The sequence below is a fragment of the Ptychodera flava genome, chromosome 5 (assembly GCF_041260155.1).
Source record: "Ptychodera flava strain L36383 chromosome 5, AS_Pfla_20210202, whole genome shotgun sequence".
In the NCBI taxonomy this organism is placed as follows: Eukaryota; Metazoa; Hemichordata; class Enteropneusta; family Ptychoderidae; genus Ptychodera; species Ptychodera flava.
Window position 1 is genome coordinate 41,818,144 of NC_091932.1, and position 19,458 is coordinate 41,837,601.

At 38.1% G+C, this 19,458-nt stretch overlaps 1 protein-coding gene across 2 annotated transcripts in view; it reads left to right on the forward strand.

Annotated features, from left to right (window-relative positions):
- Positions 1-16,278, forward strand: part of LOC139133980 (zinc finger protein 160-like) — a 30,654-nt gene extending 14,376 nt beyond the window's left edge. The window contains exons 3-4 of one of the 2 annotated variants that reach the window (XM_070700806.1): positions 10,497-10,619; positions 14,071-16,278. In XM_070700806.1, the coding sequence (XP_070556907.1) occupies positions 10,497-10,619; positions 14,071-15,764 (1,817 nt within the window). In that variant the 3' untranslated portion in view covers positions 15,765-16,278. The remainder of the gene's footprint in view (positions 1-10,496; positions 10,620-14,070) is intronic. The other variant, XM_070700808.1, reaches the window with a different exon arrangement.
- The last annotated feature ends 3,180 nt before the right edge of the window (positions 16,279-19,458 follow it).

The following is a 19,458-nucleotide window of genomic DNA, read 5'->3' on the forward strand; positions in this document are numbered from 1 at the left end:
AAAGCAAGCATTTCATGACCGAGCTACCAGCAAAGCCTACCCTGCGTACCGTGCTGTGTGTTTCGGGCGTTACACGTGTGGTGGGGGCCGTGTAACGCCCGAAACACACAGCACGGTACGCAGGGCTACCAGCAAAGCCTACCTCTATACTGCGTTTTACGGCTATGTTGGCCATGATTTCCTAAGGGACTGGTCAGTTTCTTCAGCCTGGGGGGGGGGGGGCGGTGGATTCATGGGGGGGGGTCACCCTGTTTTTGACTTTGGTGATAGGGGGGGTCACCATGTTTTTGAAATGCCCAATAGGGGGGGTCAGTGTGTTTTTGAATTTTGACACAGGCTCATCATTGCCTAAAATGCTAGTGTCAGCCACAAAATTCATCATTCAGTTGTATTTTTCAGGCGCGCCCTTCGGGCGCGTAACTTTAATAATCAGTCATATTTTTCAGCACGCCCAACTTTAACATATCAAGCATACATACATCAGAGATATCTGTATGTTCAATATTTTTCAGCGTGCTCTTCAAGCTCATTACTTTAATATATCATACATCTTTCAGCATGCCCTTCAGGTGCATGACTTTAATATACTAGGCATATATATCAGAGATATCAGGATGTTTCATATTTTTTGGCGCGCCCTTCGGGCGCCATACTTTCAGAGATATCTTGATGTTTGCTAAGTGAAAGTGTACCATTATGAAATCTGCATTTCATATGAAAAGGATGACAAATTCCTGATACTTTTCTGTTCTCTCTGTGAGAATTCAGTATGAGAAAGCAACATGCACAAATATTTCACAATATATATTTGATACAGTGACTTATTTTAGAGATAGAAAAATGACAAGATATCTTTCCTTCTCATTGATGCAATTATTTTCCTTTGTTTCATAGGTTTTCTGTAGAAAGATGCTTTTTTATGAACAAAATAACAGTTAAAAAAGGCAGTTTTTGTCATTATTAGCTGTGCTTTTATGGTTTCAATGTTACACAAGAAAAGGTCCTCTCAGACACTGTACACATAAGATTTGGCTAAAAAAGCTCTCTATGGCTCCTCAGTAGATTTAATTGGATGGTTGGCAAGTCTTAACACCCATCAAAGTTTTTGATTCACTGCTTTTCCCTCTTTGATATTAATGATTGACATCCATTTCTGTACAACAGTTCAGGACATCTGGTTAAGCAGAGAAAGTGTGAAATACATTCACAGATCATTCAAAATACAGCTCATTCAAAATGTACTGTATTTAAACTTTAAGATTGACACTTTGAAATTCCTATCTTACAACTGACATGTCAACAAATCACTAAAACATAGAATGACTATTTAAAATATAAATATATGTAAAATGTAAAATATAATATCTATATATCTATTATCTATATATATATATATATATATATATATATATATATATATATATATATATATAATTTATGTCCATCTTTTGTTTTCCCTTTGTCGCGCCGGGGGGGGGGGGGGGTCACCCTGTTTTAGAATTTGGAATAGGGGGGGTCACCCTGTTTTCAAATTTGGAATAGGGGGGTCAGCCACTTTTTGACGTCGGCAAAAAATAATCCACCGCCCCCCACCCCCACCCCCCCCCCCCCCCGCCGAAGAAACTGACCAGTCCCTAAAAACGTTTTTGAAAATACTAAAAAAATTGGGTGAAAGAAACTATCTTTCACCCTCATCAAAGTTTGGTCCAGTTTCTGAAATTATCCGTTATCTGCAGTCAGTGTTTGAAGCTCATGCAAAATCGCTACTGGCCAAGCGGGCCTGTAACTTATAAAATTCACTGGCCCGAAAGGAAATCAACTGGTCCTGGGCATAATACGGAATTTTTACTTGAAGGGAACTACAGGGGCCCTGAACAATAAAAAAAGATGCAATATCATAACACCAAACTATTAATTTCTTTATAATTTTATAACAACTTTTTATTGCAGCAACTGTTTTCAACTCTTTTCTTTTACAGCCAGAATGACAATTAATGTCCTAGTCCTCAAAACCCAAATCTTCACAGGCTGCTTCCAGTGTAAGCAGGACATCATCCTCCTCTTCGTCTCTGAACATGATCCATAGTCACTCCAGTCAGAGTCACTGTCAGACAGCATTTTATCTTTGTCAGCAATAGCAACTCCTGTTTCATCCTGCTCTTCAACCAAAACAGCCTGGTCACTGCTGCCAGCCTGGTTTGAACTATCACTCAGCTGATTAGATCTGTCTTCCATGAAATTGTGCCTCCTCTTTTGGGGGCCTCCAGCATGCGTTTATCGGGCTTACCGGGATCGTGTATTAGCCACGGAAAGTCTTTTTTCCAAGACTCTTGAAAGTGTCTTTCCCGTTTCTCTGCATCGTAGACTTTGCTTGCAGCACGGCAATCTTCTGTTGATCGCTTCTTTTTTGCTGTAGGTGGCTCAATATTCAAATACCTGTACATCTTTCTCGCTACTGATATTCACCCGCGAGGCGAGGTTCATCAAAACAATGCTGCCATTTTGACTAAACGAAATCTCGAACCTACCCCAACGTGACCCCAACGCGTAACAAATGGAAGATGTTGAGTAGCGCCATCAATCTCGCAAGTCGCGAGAAATGCGTAGCTGTAAAGGCTTTCGCTAAGTAATTTCACCGTTCGATCTTTTGAGATTTTACCTGCCAATTTTTTCCTAAATTTTGCGGTTTGATTACTTGAAAATTTAACAGAATAGGGTATGAGTATTAAAAATTGCTGACCCCTTCTTTATTTAGAGCAGGACACTCGGGTCTGCTTCTTTCACAACTTACTGGCCCGGCATGAAAACAGCTGGTCTGGGGCTAGCGGGTTAGCGTGAATTTCGAACGCTGTCTGCAGTTAGAGTCTGACTGGTGATTTTTAAAATTCCAAACTAGAAGAATCCTTGCCGTTCATCCATAAGGCACTGCTACTTTTCCCATAGTGGACCGGTTATGATAGTAGTAGTAGTGCCCTTTTGTTTCGATATTTTCTATTGGGCAAAATTCTTCCATATATGGAGTTCTGATCAATTAGTGACAGTGTTTTAAAACCAAGTCTATTATTAGTCCCCACGGACACCATCGGGGGGGGGGGGGGACTTGTAGGTTTGGTCATGTCCGTGCGTGCGTGCGTCCGTTCACGCAGATATCTCAGAGATGCAAGGAGCGATTTCATTAAAACTTGGTACAAAGATTACTACATATGTCATACATATGCATGTTGATTTGTTTTGTTATACAATCCAATATGGCCGCCAGGCGGCCATTTTATTATGATTTTTTCATGTACAGAGCCATAACTCAGACTTGTTTAAACCGATTTTATTCAAAGCTAGTACAAGGACATTGACCAATGTCATAGATATGCACGTCGATTTGTTTTGTGATAGGATCCAATATGGCCGACAGGCGGCCATTTTATTACAATTTTGTCATGTACAGAGCCATAACTCAGGCATATCTCAATCAATTCATTTCAAAGTTGGTACAAGAACATTCACCAATGTCATAGATATGCATGTCAATTTATTTTGTGATACGATCCAATATTGCTGCCATGCGGCCATTTTTCTACGATTTTTAGCTCCCATAGCCATATGTATATATGGCAATGGAAGCTATTCTTATAGGCTAGGGAAATGTCTGTATGTATGTATGTCTGTATGTCTGTATGTCTGTATGTCTGTATGTCTGTATGTCTGTCCGTCAACATCAAAAACTCCAAAACCGCTGTACATTTCATCTTGATATTTGGTGTGTACATGGATGATGGGCTGTAGATGAGATTTTGTTCAAATGAAGTTGTCATTGCCAAAAATATGCAAATTAAGTGAAAAAATGTAAAAACAGTCAAAATTGAAAAAACTCAATAACCACTGAGCAGACTACATGAAAAATTGGCATGTAAGTACGTTGGGCTGACATGAAATGATTGTGCACATCTTGGGTCAGTATTTTGGACTTGCTATTTTTCATGAATTTTTTTGTAATTTTCTCCCATTTTTGGTCAAAAAATCTTCTTCTCTGAAACCACAAGTCGGATTGATTTGAAACTTGGTATGGAAGTGCATAGGAATGACCTTTCCAAAATTTGGGCAAATCATGGTGAAATTTGCATATTTTTAGTTTAGACGTCCATAGACTCCCATGTATTAGGCAGATCTCCATAGACTCCCATGTATAAGGCCACAAAAAATAAAAATTTAGTTTCTCATCGTATTCATATTGCAAAAAGGATGCAGTGACACAATTTTTAGTCCCCATGGATGAAGTCCAGTGGGCTTATAGATTGGGTCATGTCCGTCTGTTCGTCCATCCGTGAGTCCATCCGTTCACGCAGACATCTCGGATATTTGACAAAATGTCATGTGACCTTGATGACCTTTGATCTCAAATAAACATATTTTTCCATAACTCAGTAACCACGAGTGCTACCACCCTTCATATATGGTATGATGGGACACCTTTATCAGTCCGGGTTATGTCCATAGAGAGGATATTACGATTGACCAATCAGCGAACCTGCCGCCGCCAACGTCATGAATAATTAACCATGCAAACCTTGGCTCGTACATTGCAACGAGTTTGAACTTTTCGGCTTGATTTCGCCCTTTATTTTTAGCACTGGGTAGTTTTTAGATGTAGACGTTACGCACAATGTTCAATGCGGCCGAGATGGTGACCGACACAAGTGGTTAGTACTTGAAAATTACTTATTTGGATGAATTTCGTGGCCGGGTACGGCTCCTAGAAATCAGCATTTGACCCTTGTAAATCTACAGTAAGTTATTTATCGCCAAATATCGCCTATTTTTGGTCAAATTTCAATTTAACCTTGGCATCTGCAGTATGGAGAATGTTTTCAAGCTTTGCAAAGATGGGTCAACTGTTTTAGTCGGTCATCGGAGCACGATGGAGCACGATTTTTTCGATCACCATGCGTTGCCAGGTACGATTGACCCTTCGCTCAGAAAAACGCGCGCCGGATCAATCGCCGAGAAGTTAACCAAAAGCTGGAAAAGAGAACGAAAAACGTCCAATAACTCTTTGTCGAATATGGTCAAGGGTTAAGAAACTCAGAAAACTATTCTTGAAGAAATCTTACAATTTTTAACACGGTAGAACGTCGCCAATCGACTGGAGCTAAGATACTTCCGGGTAGCCAACAGTCTCACTCGATCGGTGGATCTGTCAGGTCATATCGCGATCTGAACGAAGTGAACCAACGTAACCTTTGACCCTTGTTACATATACAGTACGTGATTGGTTCTTGCCTTAATTTCATTACATATACGGTACGCCATTGGCTCTTCCCTACTATCCTCTATATGGACATAACCCGGACTGTTTATGACGCTACATATTGTACCTCATTAATTATGCACATATCTAATTTTGAGCGAGCCAATAGAGCTAGAGGTCTGATTTTTGGTATATAGGGATAATAGCAAAACAATTTTTTTGACAAAATGTCATGTGACCTCGGTGACCTTTGACCTCAGATATACATATTTGTCCATAACTCAGTAACCACAAGTGCTACACCCTTCATGTATGGTATGATGGGACACCTTATGATGCCACATATTGTACTTCATTTATTATGCGCATATCTAATTTTGAGCGAGCCAAGAGAGCTAGAGGTCTGATTTTTGGTATATAGGGATAACTTAGCAATACAATTTTTTTGACAAAATGTCACGTGACCTCGGTGACCTTTGACCTCAAATATACATATTTGTCCATAACGCAGTAACCACAAGTGCTACAGCCTTCATGTATGGTATGATGGGACACCTTATGACGCCACATATTGTACCTCATTAATTATGCGCATATCTAATTTTGAGCGAGCCAATAGAGCTAGCGGTCTGATTTTTGGTATATAGGGATAACTTAGCAATACAATTTTTTTGACAAAATGTCACTTGACCTTGGTGACCTTTGACCTCAAATATACATATTTGTCCATAACTCAGTAACCACAAGTGCTACAGCCTTCATGTATGGTATGATGGGACTTATGACGCCCACATATTGTACTTGATTCAGGGCTCCCGCTACCTATTCGCCAATTCGCCAAATGCGAAAGAAAGTTAAAAATGGCTACAAAAATTCCTGTTTGGCTAATGTAGTGGCTATTGAATTCTTAGACCTCCTCAACAGAAAACTACACCTAACAATAAAATGTTGTAAGATGTTGAAACAGTTTACCCTCCTTCCTACAAAGTTGCAATGTATTGAAACAGTTTAAAAAGTTACAAATTCCCTGGTACGTAAAACAAACACTGTTGCTGTTCGATACTACAATACATTATGAACTAATGTCCATGAATACACTGAGGCCTGCTTTGCCTCTGTGAGTCCTGGGTCGTCCTTGAGTCTATCAAAAGTTTTACCTACTTTGCTGTATCAAAATTTGGCCTGCAACTACTCAGTTTGATAGTAAAAACCATAATTTCAAAGGAAACTTTCACAAACGGAGCCATAATACAAAAGAAAAGGAGAAAAACTGAGGTTTTCTGAAAGGTCAAGTCTAGGTCATCTCATCATGTGATGTTATGCATGAAGACCCCCTAATTACACAATTATGGTTCACAAGAAACCACCTGGTGGTCCAATAGGTGAAAGGTAATTTTGCTGCCTTTGGCATTCAGCTTATCCGGCCTACTTTCAAACTGCTATAACTTATACAAGAAATTATGTGATTCTGAATGATTGTAATATTTTTGTAGATTCCACCAGTTTAATAATCTAGACGTGAACATCACCAGACATTTCTTGATGATATCAAAATATCAAATGAAAATATATCTGGGCTAAAACATTATCATAATCATTAAAACAATGAATGCCCTCAAACAGTGAGTAATTTATTAAATGAACATATATCGTTGTGTCTTGTTTTACAAGAGTTGTGTTTGGCCCAGCCCTTTTTGTCTCAAGAAAAGTACTTATACTCAAGATGCTATTTCAGCCTGCTTGATCACAACTATGATATACAAGTAAAACCGGGCCCTTAAATACCACAATAATCGTATCTACACTGCCATTGTGCTATAAATGCTGTCTTCTGCATGGAAAATTGTTTTACTTGTGTGGCTCAAACATTTAGGTTATGGAAGACTGCATCAATTTGCCACATGAGAAGCCTGTAACTTATGACAAGCTATCATACTGTGAATACTAACTGAATGTGGCAGAAATATTCAATCTGTACCTCTTGTAATATACACTTAACATTGCTACCAGATTTTTAGAATTCAATTGCTACCTAATTTTATTTCTGGTGTTTAAAGTTTACCACCAAAAATGAGAAACGATTTCTATCCCTGAAATGTCATAAAAACACTGATTATAAATGCAAAAACTAAACACATATTTCGTTAATGTAAAAACCATCATGAACATCATACAAAACATCTTGATTTGTAAAATTAGGGACTCCTGAATGACGAGAAAGCTGTTGCCACACTTGAGATCATAAGCTGGCTAAAAGTTACTCAAAATGGCTAAAAGATTTTTGATTTGGCTAATGAGTTGGCTAATCATTTTGGTGACTTAGCGGGAGCCCTGTCATTTATTATGCGCATATCTAATTTTGAGCGTGCCAATAGAGCTAGAGGTCTGATTTTTGGTATATAGGGATAACTATAGGAGAGAAATTTTTGACCAAATGTCATGTGACCTCGATGACCTTTTACCTAAAATATATGTTTATGTCAATAAATAAGTAACCACAAGTGCTATGTCCTTTGTATTTAGTAGGATGGGAGACCTTATGACAACACACGCTTTACCTCATTAATTATGTACACATCTAATTCTGGGCAAGCGAATAGAGCTAGAGATCTGATTTTTGGCATATATGGATAAATTAGCAATATAATTTTTTTTTTTCAAAATGTCATGTGACCTCGATGACCTTTGACCTTGATTATACATATAATATGCATATCTCAGTAACCACAAGTTCTATACCCTCCAATTTTGATAGGATATTAGACCTTAAGATGTCACATCTTGTACGTCATTTATAATGCGCATATGTATTTCTTGGCTGGCCAATACTGCTAGAGGTCTGATCTTTTTTCCCGATTTAGAACCATAACTTAGACATGCCTCATGTGTTTCAAATTGGGAACAACAACATAGACCTATGTGCCAATAGATCTCAACATATACACTCCAGTGATACTTCTTAATGACCACATTTTCCTGCCCCATCAAGACTAATGCTCCTATTACAAGTGGGGACTATGTCATTGTAAATGACTTGTTGAGTTAATGGTTGTATCACAGTATTCGATATATCTAATTCTGTATTTTTTCCATTTTATATTCTGAATAAATACATTAAACATATTTCACTGTCTCCAGTACATTACATTTAAGTATTTTCACTTCATGCACTTTATCCCTTTCACACATGTTCAAATATCTGACCAGAGAACAAACACTAAATAGTCCAGGATGGGAGCTACAGTGTCATTGACGCTATTTTTTCATGTACAAAGCCATAACTCAGACATGTTTTAACCGATTCTTTTCAAAGTTGGTACAAGGACATTGACCAATGTCATAGATATGCACGTCAATTTGTTTTGTGATACGATCCAATATGGCCGCCTGGCAGCCATTTTGTTACGATTTTTTCATGTACAGAGCCATAACTCAGGCATATCTCAACCGATTGTATTCAAAGTTGGTACAAGGACATTGACCAATGTCATAGATATGCATGTCAATTTGTTTTGTGATATGATCCAATATGGCTGCTTTGCGGCCATTTTGTTACGATGTTTTCATATACTCAGACAAGTATCAAGCGAATTTATACAAAGTTGGTACAAGGAGATTGACTAATGTCATACATATGCATGTCAATTTGTGATGTGATACCATCCAATATGACTGCCGTGCGGCCATTTTGTTACGATTTTTTCATGTACAGAGCCATAATACTCAGGCATATCTCAACCGATTTTATTCAAAGTTGGCACAAGGACATTGACGTATAATGAACTTTTCTAATTAGAGTAATATGTCCACAAATACTGCATCAAATTTGATGAAACTTGGTACAGATGTTGATCTCATAGTGTTGTAAATACAATTCAATGACACTTAGCAGTATTGTTTAAATTAATTGCTGATTTGCATTTACATGATGAATTTTTGTTTTTATGGTGAATGTCCAGAAGCACTGCATCAAACTTTATGAATTATGGTACCGGCGATAATCTGTCAGTGTTATGATAGGATGCCAAAATGTTTGGCAACATCCGTCGATTAATTACTAATGGACTCATTTAATGACCTTTCGTAAATAGGATGGTGACCTACATTGGTTTTATGTTTTCACCACCATGGAACTCATTTTTGGCCATTAAGCCCCATCTGTAGCGCAGTATTTTTAATCGCAGAGCTAATTAATTAATGAACATGACTCTATTCCCTCTGAGGACTTGTAATTAAGTACCCATTAACAAGTGGGGACTGTGTCATCAACGATGACTTGTTTACTTTAGCTAAAGCCAGGGGGTCTCTTTAATGGATCCCCTGCCACACAAAAAGATATAGATGCTTACTGAGTGCAGCTCGAAACCCTGCTAGGAAGACGGGAACTGACAGTTGGAATTTGTTCTTGTGTGGCGCTCAAAATCGGCCCATTTTAGACCTTGGTTTATTGTGAATTGATACCCCCATTTTAGACCAAGTTGCTGAAATACCCACCCCATTGGGCGGCACGTATACATATTGGCAAGTAATGGAAGTGACACCCAGGGCCTCCGCCACAGGCGTTAAAGTCAAAATCAGCCCGTAGATTGGCGTAAAAGGCAGGAATCCCGTCTGAAAACACCACAGCTATGGACCCACAGCTAGGCTGTGTGTTACCAGTTCTAGTCCTCTAAACCATGTGACGCCACAGCCGTGCCACGCAGAGCTACATTAATATAGACATGAGGTACGAGTAAAGAAAAGTGGACACAGCAATGGTTGCCAACTTGAATTTTTTAGGAGCTCTAAATAATGAGTAATCGGATGACTGGACTCCCCAGGTTACTAATAATATTCAGACAAAATTGCTTTTTTGTGTACTAATCTTTAGTCTTGCCCATACAGATATGGAGAAGCAAGATGTCACCTTAATCAAGAGCAGGACAGTGGGACTTCCATTATCAGATGTGTAGTGCAGTATTTTCATATTGTCAGTTATCTAATAACTTATAGAAGTTGTTATGTGAAAAAAAAGTTTTAAGGTTTGCAAGGGAGTGGTGAAAGAGGTGTGCCCAAAGTGTGGTGAAATTCTTAATGTTTAGGTTGCTGAAGATTCTAACTTAGTTTTTTAACAACTCATTTGTAGAGCATATTGTTATGGTACTTATATGTTCAGTGAATATGATTATATCTAATAATTTTTCTTTTTTCTGTCAGGTAATATCATTGATTGGCTGTTATTGTTACTACATGGAACATTTTTTATTTCTTTCAGAGTGTCGTGCAATATGTAAAGCTCTAAAACATTTTGACAAAATGCATGAGCTAGTGAAACCATTAGAGACACAGACTGAAAAGATGTCTCAACGATATCAAGACAAAGCATTATCACTGCAAGGTAAGGTTTTGTGTAGACAGGGTACTGGGTAGATACATGTTGAGTTTTGTTTGGTTTGGTATGTATATGTTTGTATGTGTTCGTGTGTGTGAATCTGACACAAGAAGATACCACATAGTGCATGTCTGCATTATTTTGTTTTTCAATGCAATCTTTTAATAATATTGGTGTCTTTTGTCAAACTTTATGTAATTCATCAATGTTTAGAATCAGCTTTTGGTTGTCAGTTAGCTACTGTACATATACAATGTCAAACTAATTGTCAGATGTATTCGTATCATCTGCAGATGTGATCTCTGATGGTTTTAATAGCCATGCTTACATGTATTTTCCATTGGGGCTGTAGAGTTGTATCTTGGTCTCATGACTGTGATTGTGTATATATGTACCTGCACTATATTCATCGTCTGTGCTCTACTGTGCTGTGCTGCATTTGTTGTATTCAATGACTTTGCATGTGACCTTTGACCCATAGTGTTATAGTTCAGGGTATGATCATAGGGAACAGATGAAAGGACTCTGGGGTGGGGGAGGAGATTTTTTTTGTGCAACGGTTTACCTTATTTTATTTTATTAATTTTGACTGTGATATTTCAAATAAAGAGTTCAACTCCACACCGTCTGACTGCTTTATATATTACCGACAAGTCTTATCTCCTCTCCAACTTGTGTATACACCACTGTAATTGTTCCGAAAACATTGCCAACTTGCTAATCCGCTGTCCGTATCAGCGGATTAAGTGATTGAGTCAACACCACAGCCGTCACACACACATTAAAATAAGGAAAGGGTTGAAAATCACAGACACAGTGTCACAAAAAAATGCAAATCTGAGCAGATATAGAAGTCAATCGAAATTTAACGACTATCAAAAGCATCGCTATACCGATGAACTGTTACATGCCAAAGTACGCCGTCTAAAATGGTCATCTTGAGCCAGAAAAACCAACCTACATTTTTGAGTCGGTCATGGTCCGATGTCGTCCGTAAGAGCGGAAGTCGGAAGTAGAACCTTTTGACCTCAAACCTGTTTATTTCCAATCCAGAAGTAAACATATTTCCCATGATGCGTTTGATGTTATATAATGTCAAAGTTAGTACATCATGCTCAAAATGAGCAAAGTTTATAAGATCACGCTACACGACTGGTTTTAATCAATCCTACAAAATCAAAACAAGGATTCAATTGTATCCTTTTTGTCACAAAATGTTGCTAACGATGAGTTCGAGAATATAACCAAACTTCTGTAGGTAAATCCTGCACGGAAAGAGCTAAAGGGCGAGGTATCACGTTTCCTGCCTCTGCATCTACACAAACCTCCTTGGTCAATCGAGATGGTAGCTTCAACAGCCACAGACAAGGAGAATTTTTCTCCTTGTAGCGAGGCTCAGACAGCATCAACCGAACCGTACACCGCTGCAGGCAGCTCAATATAGATTGATGTCATCGTGTATGCCAGTATTATACACTATCCATATTCAGATATTATTCGATGCCATCATCGTCACCGTACATCTATAGCGTCTATCGTAAACGTAGCACACCGTCATCGACTGTGACTGACTCGTTTGCCCGGTCTCCCGCTAATACATCAGCGACAATCCGTACCAATGAAGTTATCACCTACAGGTACTCCAAAAGAACCTCCACAATGTGCACATGTAGGCCTATCAACAAAACATCTTGAATATCAAGGAACACGATTACATCCTAATATTAACCCCAGTTGTTACCAGGACTACAAATTTGCTGACATTTTCTTGCCCGTTCTCGTTTTAAAATGTTAGTGTGTTTTTCACTTCCGCGTCCATGTGTAGCGTAAGTTATAGTATTTTCCCCAAAGACGGACAGCCCTCGCTTCAGTTTCCGAGAACTAGATGGATAAAATCATTAACTTTTTATTCAGTTTTGCCGGTACTGCGAGCACGCCTTTTCAACAAAAACGATTTCATGGTATTCGCCACATTGTCTGTGTATTCTGTCTGTAAAAACGTTAGCTGCTGCGTTTAGGTTGTTGCGCGGCACAACAGAGGGTCCACGCTGACTTTTATATATTTTCGCTGTATTGTTATGCACTTTCCACCATTATCATTCCTCAAACACGCAACTCAACGACGACAGCACATAATCTGAATGAACTGAAAGGATGGACTTAGCTTTTTAAAGTTCTAGGGTATAGGAAAATGTAGTCAGGAACTTAACCTATGTCATCAAAATTTTGTAACGTTGCTGTTCTCCTTCAGGCCGGCGCCGTCCAGATCATGTATTTTAATTTTTTCTGAGCTGTCTCTCCACATGGCTGTTGTTAGTGACTTTTTAACTTTTCTACATTTTCTCTCCTGACCGGTCGGACGGTAGCCTAGTTGATTTCATCACAGACAAAGGGCTTCAATTTCTCTCAACGAGAATAGTTTAAGCGTCCACGCGTAGTAGATTTCAGGTTTCCGATTTTTTCCCAATATTTTCTCTCCACAACCGATCGCACCAGATCGTGGCTGTAAAGTGTTGAATTTTCACAACATTTTTCTCAACGACCGGTCATGAGGTTGTGGCTTTCAAGCTTTGACTTTTTTCCCCCGGTAATTTTTTTCAACGACCGGTCGTGGCTATAAAGAGTTTAATTTAGCCCGAAATTTTCTCAATGATCGGTCATGAGGTTATGGCTTTCAGGGTTTTTTTTCCCGGTAATTTTTCTCAATGACCGATCGTGAGGTCGTGGCTGTAAGTGTAAAGTGTGGAATTTTTGCCAACATTTGTCTATACGACCGGTCGCGAGGTTGTTGCTTTCAGTAATTTCTCTCAATGGCCGGTCACTTGGGAGCTCCTTTATCGTTTATTTATGAATAATAAGTTGTGTACCTTCCTATTTATTTACGAATTCATGAATATTTTAAGCGTCCACTAGTTTTACGGACGACATCGTGACACTGTGTCTGTGATTTTCAACCCTTTCCTTATTTTAATGCGTGTGGGACGGCTGTGGTGTTGACTCAATCACTTAATCCGCTGATACCGACAGCGGATTAGCAAGTTGGCAATGTTTTCGGAGCAATTACAGTGGTGTATATACACAAGTTGGAGAGGAGATAAGGACTTGTCGGTAATATATAAAGCTGTCAGACGGTGTGGAGTTGAAATCTTTATTTGAAATATTACAGTCAAAATTAATAAAATTACTTGTAGCAATAAAGAAAACAGTCAGACGGTGTGGAGTTGAACTCTTTATTTGAAATATCACAGTCAAAATTAATAAAATCAAATAAGGTAAACCATTGCACAAAAACCCTCCCTCCCCACCCCAGGGGACTGATTTCTTTCCCCTATGGTATGATTGCTATTGCTGCAAGTTTGGTGCATTGTTATGTTAAGTGAGTAGTAACATCAAATGTTTACTTCTTGCTGTCCCAACTCCTTGTTACTGTGGACTCTGCTAATCTCTCTACTAACAGATGCATCAATAATTGTACAGAGCCTTGTGCAACATGGACTGATTACCAGTACGTTGGAATATGGCATGTCAAACCTAGAGAACAGTTACAAAGACCTGACTCCACAGCATGAGGACAATCATATAGAACACCTTGCTACATTACACAAGGATTCCTTCAGTTTGGTGGAGTGTCATTCTCTTAATGGGAATAATGATGATGGTAAAATCAGCCGTGAGTGTGGAAAGATTTATGTGAAAAACAGCACAGATGGAGAACATAGCTTGAACTATTTAGGCGCACAATCAAGTGAGTGCAGAGAACGTGTTGATACCTTCACACACAACAGGTATCTCAAGGGGCCTGCATCGATCCATTCTGATCTCTCAGCATTCCAACGCAGTGAGTGTGGTAAAACATTAATGCAGAATCATGAGACTCATATGTTGACAAGCTCAAATATCAAACCAGATGAAAGCAAAGAATGTGGCCAAACACTTACTCAAAAAAGTGACCTGGTCCATGCTGATTTCAAACAACTTGTATGCAAAGAGTGTGGTAGAAAATATGCAAATAAGAGCACTCTCAAAAAGCACATGTCAAACCACTTCAATATCAGACAATATGAATGCAATGAGTGTGGTAAAATGTTACCTCGAAATTGTGATCTTAAGAGACATGTAATTATCCATTCTCATGTCAGACCATATAAATGCAAAGAGTGCGGTAAAATGTTAGCTCGAAAGGGCGATTTAAAAAGACATTTGTCAATCCATTCTGGTATCAGACAACATGAATGCAGAGAGTGTGGTAAAAAATTTGTTCAAAAGTATTATCTGACGAAACACATGGTAATCCATTCTGATATCAGACCACATAATTGCAAAGAGTGTGGTAAAACATTTAAAATAAAGGAGAGTCTTGCAAAGCATATGTTGATTCATTCTGGTGTCAGACCACATAAATGTAAAGAGTGTGGTAAAACATTCACATATAAGGGCGATCTTAAAATGCACATGTTGACCCACTCAGAGATCAGACCACATGAATGCAAAGAGTGTGGTAAAACATTCACATACAAGAAGAGTCTTAAAATGCACATGTTGACCCACTCAGAGATCAGACCACATAAATGTAAAGAGTGTGGTAAAACATTTAAAAGAAATCAGTGTCTTGTCCTACACATGTTGACACATTCTGGTGTCAGACAGCATGAGTGTAACGAGTGTGGTAAAACATTCACACACAAGAGCCATCTTAAAATGCACATGTTGATCCATTCAAATATCAGACCACATAGGTGCAAAGAGTGTGGTAAAACATTTCAAAGAAAACATGATCTTGTTGTACACATATTGATCCATTCTGGTGTCAGACAGCATGAATGTAAAGAGTGTGGTAAGACATTCACACACAAAAGCAGTCTTAAAAACCACATTTTGACACACTTAAAAATCAGGCCATATACATGCAAAGAGTGTGGTAAAACATTCACACAGAAGGGAAATCTTGAAAGGCACATGTTGACCCATTCTGGTCTCAGACAGCATGAATGTAAAGAGTGTGGTAAAACATTCAAACAGATTGACACTCTTAAAAGCCACATGTTGACCCACTCAAATATCAGACCCCATGGATGTAAGGAGTGTGGTAAAACATTCACACAGAGGAGCAATCTTAAAAGGCACATGTTAACCCACTCAAAGATCACATGAAGACAACAGCTCAAATATCAGACTGTATGAATACAAAAACCAAGGTGCAACTTTACCTCAAATAAGTGATTGTATGAGACTTATATTGATCAAATCTGATGTTGGATCATAACAATGTAATAAGTGACAGTGCCATACACCATGAACACAGGAGGGAAGTCTTGAGAGACATATGTTGAGCCTTCAAATAATACAAAAAATGATGTATTAGACACAGATGCAAAATCTTTCACATGTAAAACATCAATGTAAACAGGTTAAAGTTTTTCATCAGAGGACAGTCTTGGCACACATGAGTCAAGCGGATAATGTACTTGTATGAGACCTTTTATGACTTAAAAGAGTCTGGGATTGAGGATAGATAGTGTGCCGTGAGATATGCATACTTCCCTTTTAAATATCAGGCCTTGCTAATATTAAGTGTATGGGGAAATATAGCTGTGATATCGCAGCGGTACTTGTGGCGTGTATCGAACACGCTCGGGTCATTGAGGTCATCGCCACAGTCCCGCTGCGAGCCAAACCATGGGCTTCGTTGGCAGTGTACGACGAGACCGACCGGTGTTGTAGATTTAGCTCGCAAACTAATGAACTAGATTAGCCTTTTAATAAATAAACTTGTATCATCTTTATCATTGACTATCTGAGACTCATTCTGTACACCTGCTAACTTCCTTGAAGATAAGAACACGTATTTTTGACCATTTTCCCGTGAGCCGTCGACGGTTTCTACGATGTTTGCTTGATCGCCCGTACAACGCACTGAATATGTTGGAGGTGAAAGTTCAAATTCAAGCAGGAACCATCGACGACTCACCGAAAAACAGTCGAAAATACATGTTGTCACGGTCCGGTTCGTTAGCAGGCGTAGAAGATGAGTCGTAGATAGTCAGTGATACACAGTAGGTATAATTTTATTTATTGCAAGCTTTATCTATTTTATTATTTTGCGAGCTAAATCTACGACACCGGTCTCTCTCGTCGTAAACTGCCAATGAAGCCCATGGTTTGGCTCGCAGCGGGACTGTGGCAATGACCTCAATGACCCGAGCGTGTTCAATACACGCCACAAGTACCACTGAGATATCACAGCTAGGGGAAATAATGCAGACAAAAAACCATCTTGACACACCTAGGTGTAAGCACTTGAATATCTGACCCCAGAAATTGAAATAGAACACATAAAATTAGACATGTAACATCTAGATATTTCATGCTATGTTCCTAATATTTTCCTAGAATATTTTTTCTTTATGAAGGACATTTATCTTGGTGTTATTCTCATAAAAATAATGTAAGACTATATTTTGATGAACAAATACTATCATCAGTTTCATCCTAGAATATGCTCATAATTGTTAAAGTGGCATGTAAATTCAAACTTTGTAAAATTTTAGATTTCCTGCCATTTTCAAAAACTAATCATGTGAAAGAGACAATAAAGATTAACAAAATGTTAACATGCATTAAAGTAAATGGCTTCTTGCTTGTTTCTTTTATGATTATGATATGTATGTGCAGGAAAATACTGCATTTTTAGCTCTCATTTGGTGAATCATTTTATCGTTGTATTTACATGTATGTATGTACGTAAGTACGTACATATGTACGTATGTAAGATCAAAAACTAAACTATACCAGCTACCAAGGGTGGAGATGTGAATTTGTTGAAATGAACACATCAGTGTTAAAAATGTGCAACTGAAGTAAAAAAAGGAAAAATTCTGCAAAGTGCCAAAACGTTACCGTAGCTCAGATTTGGTTGAAACTTGGTATAAAGCTTCCTTTAGGTAGTACTCTAAATTAGGTGTGTACAAATTTGGGTGAAATTTGCATGTTTATAATTTTGTGGTATTTTTTCAGTTGTTAATCAAAAAATCTTCTCCAAAACCACTTGCCTGATTGCTTTGAAAGTTGGTATCCACGTTCCTCGGGATAACCTCAATCAAGTTTGTACAAATTGCAGTAAAATTTTTGTATTTGTAATTTTGGGGCAATTTTCCCAATTTTTAGTCAAAATTTTTTTTCCCAGAAACTACTCTTCTGATAGCTTTGATATTTGGTTTACAGGTTCATAAGATTCAAAATTTGATGTATTCAAATTCTTCTTAAATTTGCAATTTTGTATTTTTAGCTCACATTTGGTGTACCAAACAATGTGATGTTATTGTATAAGCTGAAGTCAGAGGTGTTTGTATGTATGTGTTTGTGTATGTATGTATGTATGTATGTGCGTATACAGTATGTCCGTCAACTTCAAAAATTGCAAACCGCTGCACTTTTTAGCTTGGTATTTGCTGTGTGGATGCATCCAGGGCTGTATTTGGATTTTGTTCAAATGAAGTTTGCATTGCCCAAATTATGCAAATGAGCTTTAAAATTGTAAAAATGATAAAAAATTACTAATTCAAGAACCGCTGTTTTGATTGTAGGCCTTATAGTTTTATATATATCATGAAGATATCTTGAATTGTATTTTTGCTGAATTTTTTGGTTATTTTCATCATTTGATTTAAAAATTATTCTTCTCTTAAACCACCGGCCCAATTGCGTTCAAATTTTGGTCAGAGTTTTGAAAGGGTGTTACCCTTCTAATTTGTTAAAATTGGCAAAATTACCGTGTAGGGGTAATGTTTGTCATTTTTTGCTCACATTTGGTATGTATATAAATACCAAAGAGAGCTTATATTGCGAGTCAATGGTGTCTGTATGTCTGTCTGTCTCTCTGTATGTATGTATGTAATTTATGTATGTATGTTAGTCTGTCGCTCTCTATGTGTGTCTATGTATGTATGTCTGTCTGTCCACATCAAAAACTCCAAAACCGCCGCACCTACCATCTCAGTATTTGGTGTACTGGTGGACCCAGGGATTGAGATGTGAATTCGGTCAAATAAACATGTCAGTTTCAAAAATATGAAAATGAGGTGAGAAAAAAGGAAAATCTTGCAAATGTATGGGAGTTATGGCAGTAACAGCCTACACCACTGATGAGTCGTTTCCTGTCATCGTTCCTGAATTGATACATATTGGCAGACCTGCTAAAACCAAGAGGGACTGTGTTAAACGACCAGACGTCTTCGAGCCAGTAATAAGTTTTCTGAAATGTACTGAATATAATTGTTTGATGAATAACCAAATACTTGCTACATTAATTTTATGCAATACAATATTAAAAGAGAAAACCTTTACTTTGGTCTGCCAGATTGTATCACTAATTTTGACGTACCAGGCTGCATGGTGTTAAGAGATGCAATAGTGAATGTTTTCAGTTGTAGTAATTCAGTGTTGTTGATGCTTGGTGGGTACTGTATGGCACTCGTTAAAAATGCAAGCAAATACTTCCTATTTGATTTCCACAGTCCGAACTCACATGGCTTGCATTGTTCTGATGGAACGAGTATTTTATTGTGCTTTGATATGCTGAATGATTTGTCGATATGCTGGATGATTTGTATTCATTATGTCATGGCCCAAACTTGGATAGTGTGACACCGTATGAACTTCAAGAATTTTCAATCCAAGTAGAAACTACTAGCTCTCACACACAGTATCAGCAGATGTACAGGCAAAAGGAACTCATGGACAATTACTTTGAGTCTCAAAGACAGCTACAAGTAAACAAAGAGAGTATGCAGAATACGAAAACACAGATTTCAGCTGATGAATTACAATCAGAATATAAATTCACAGA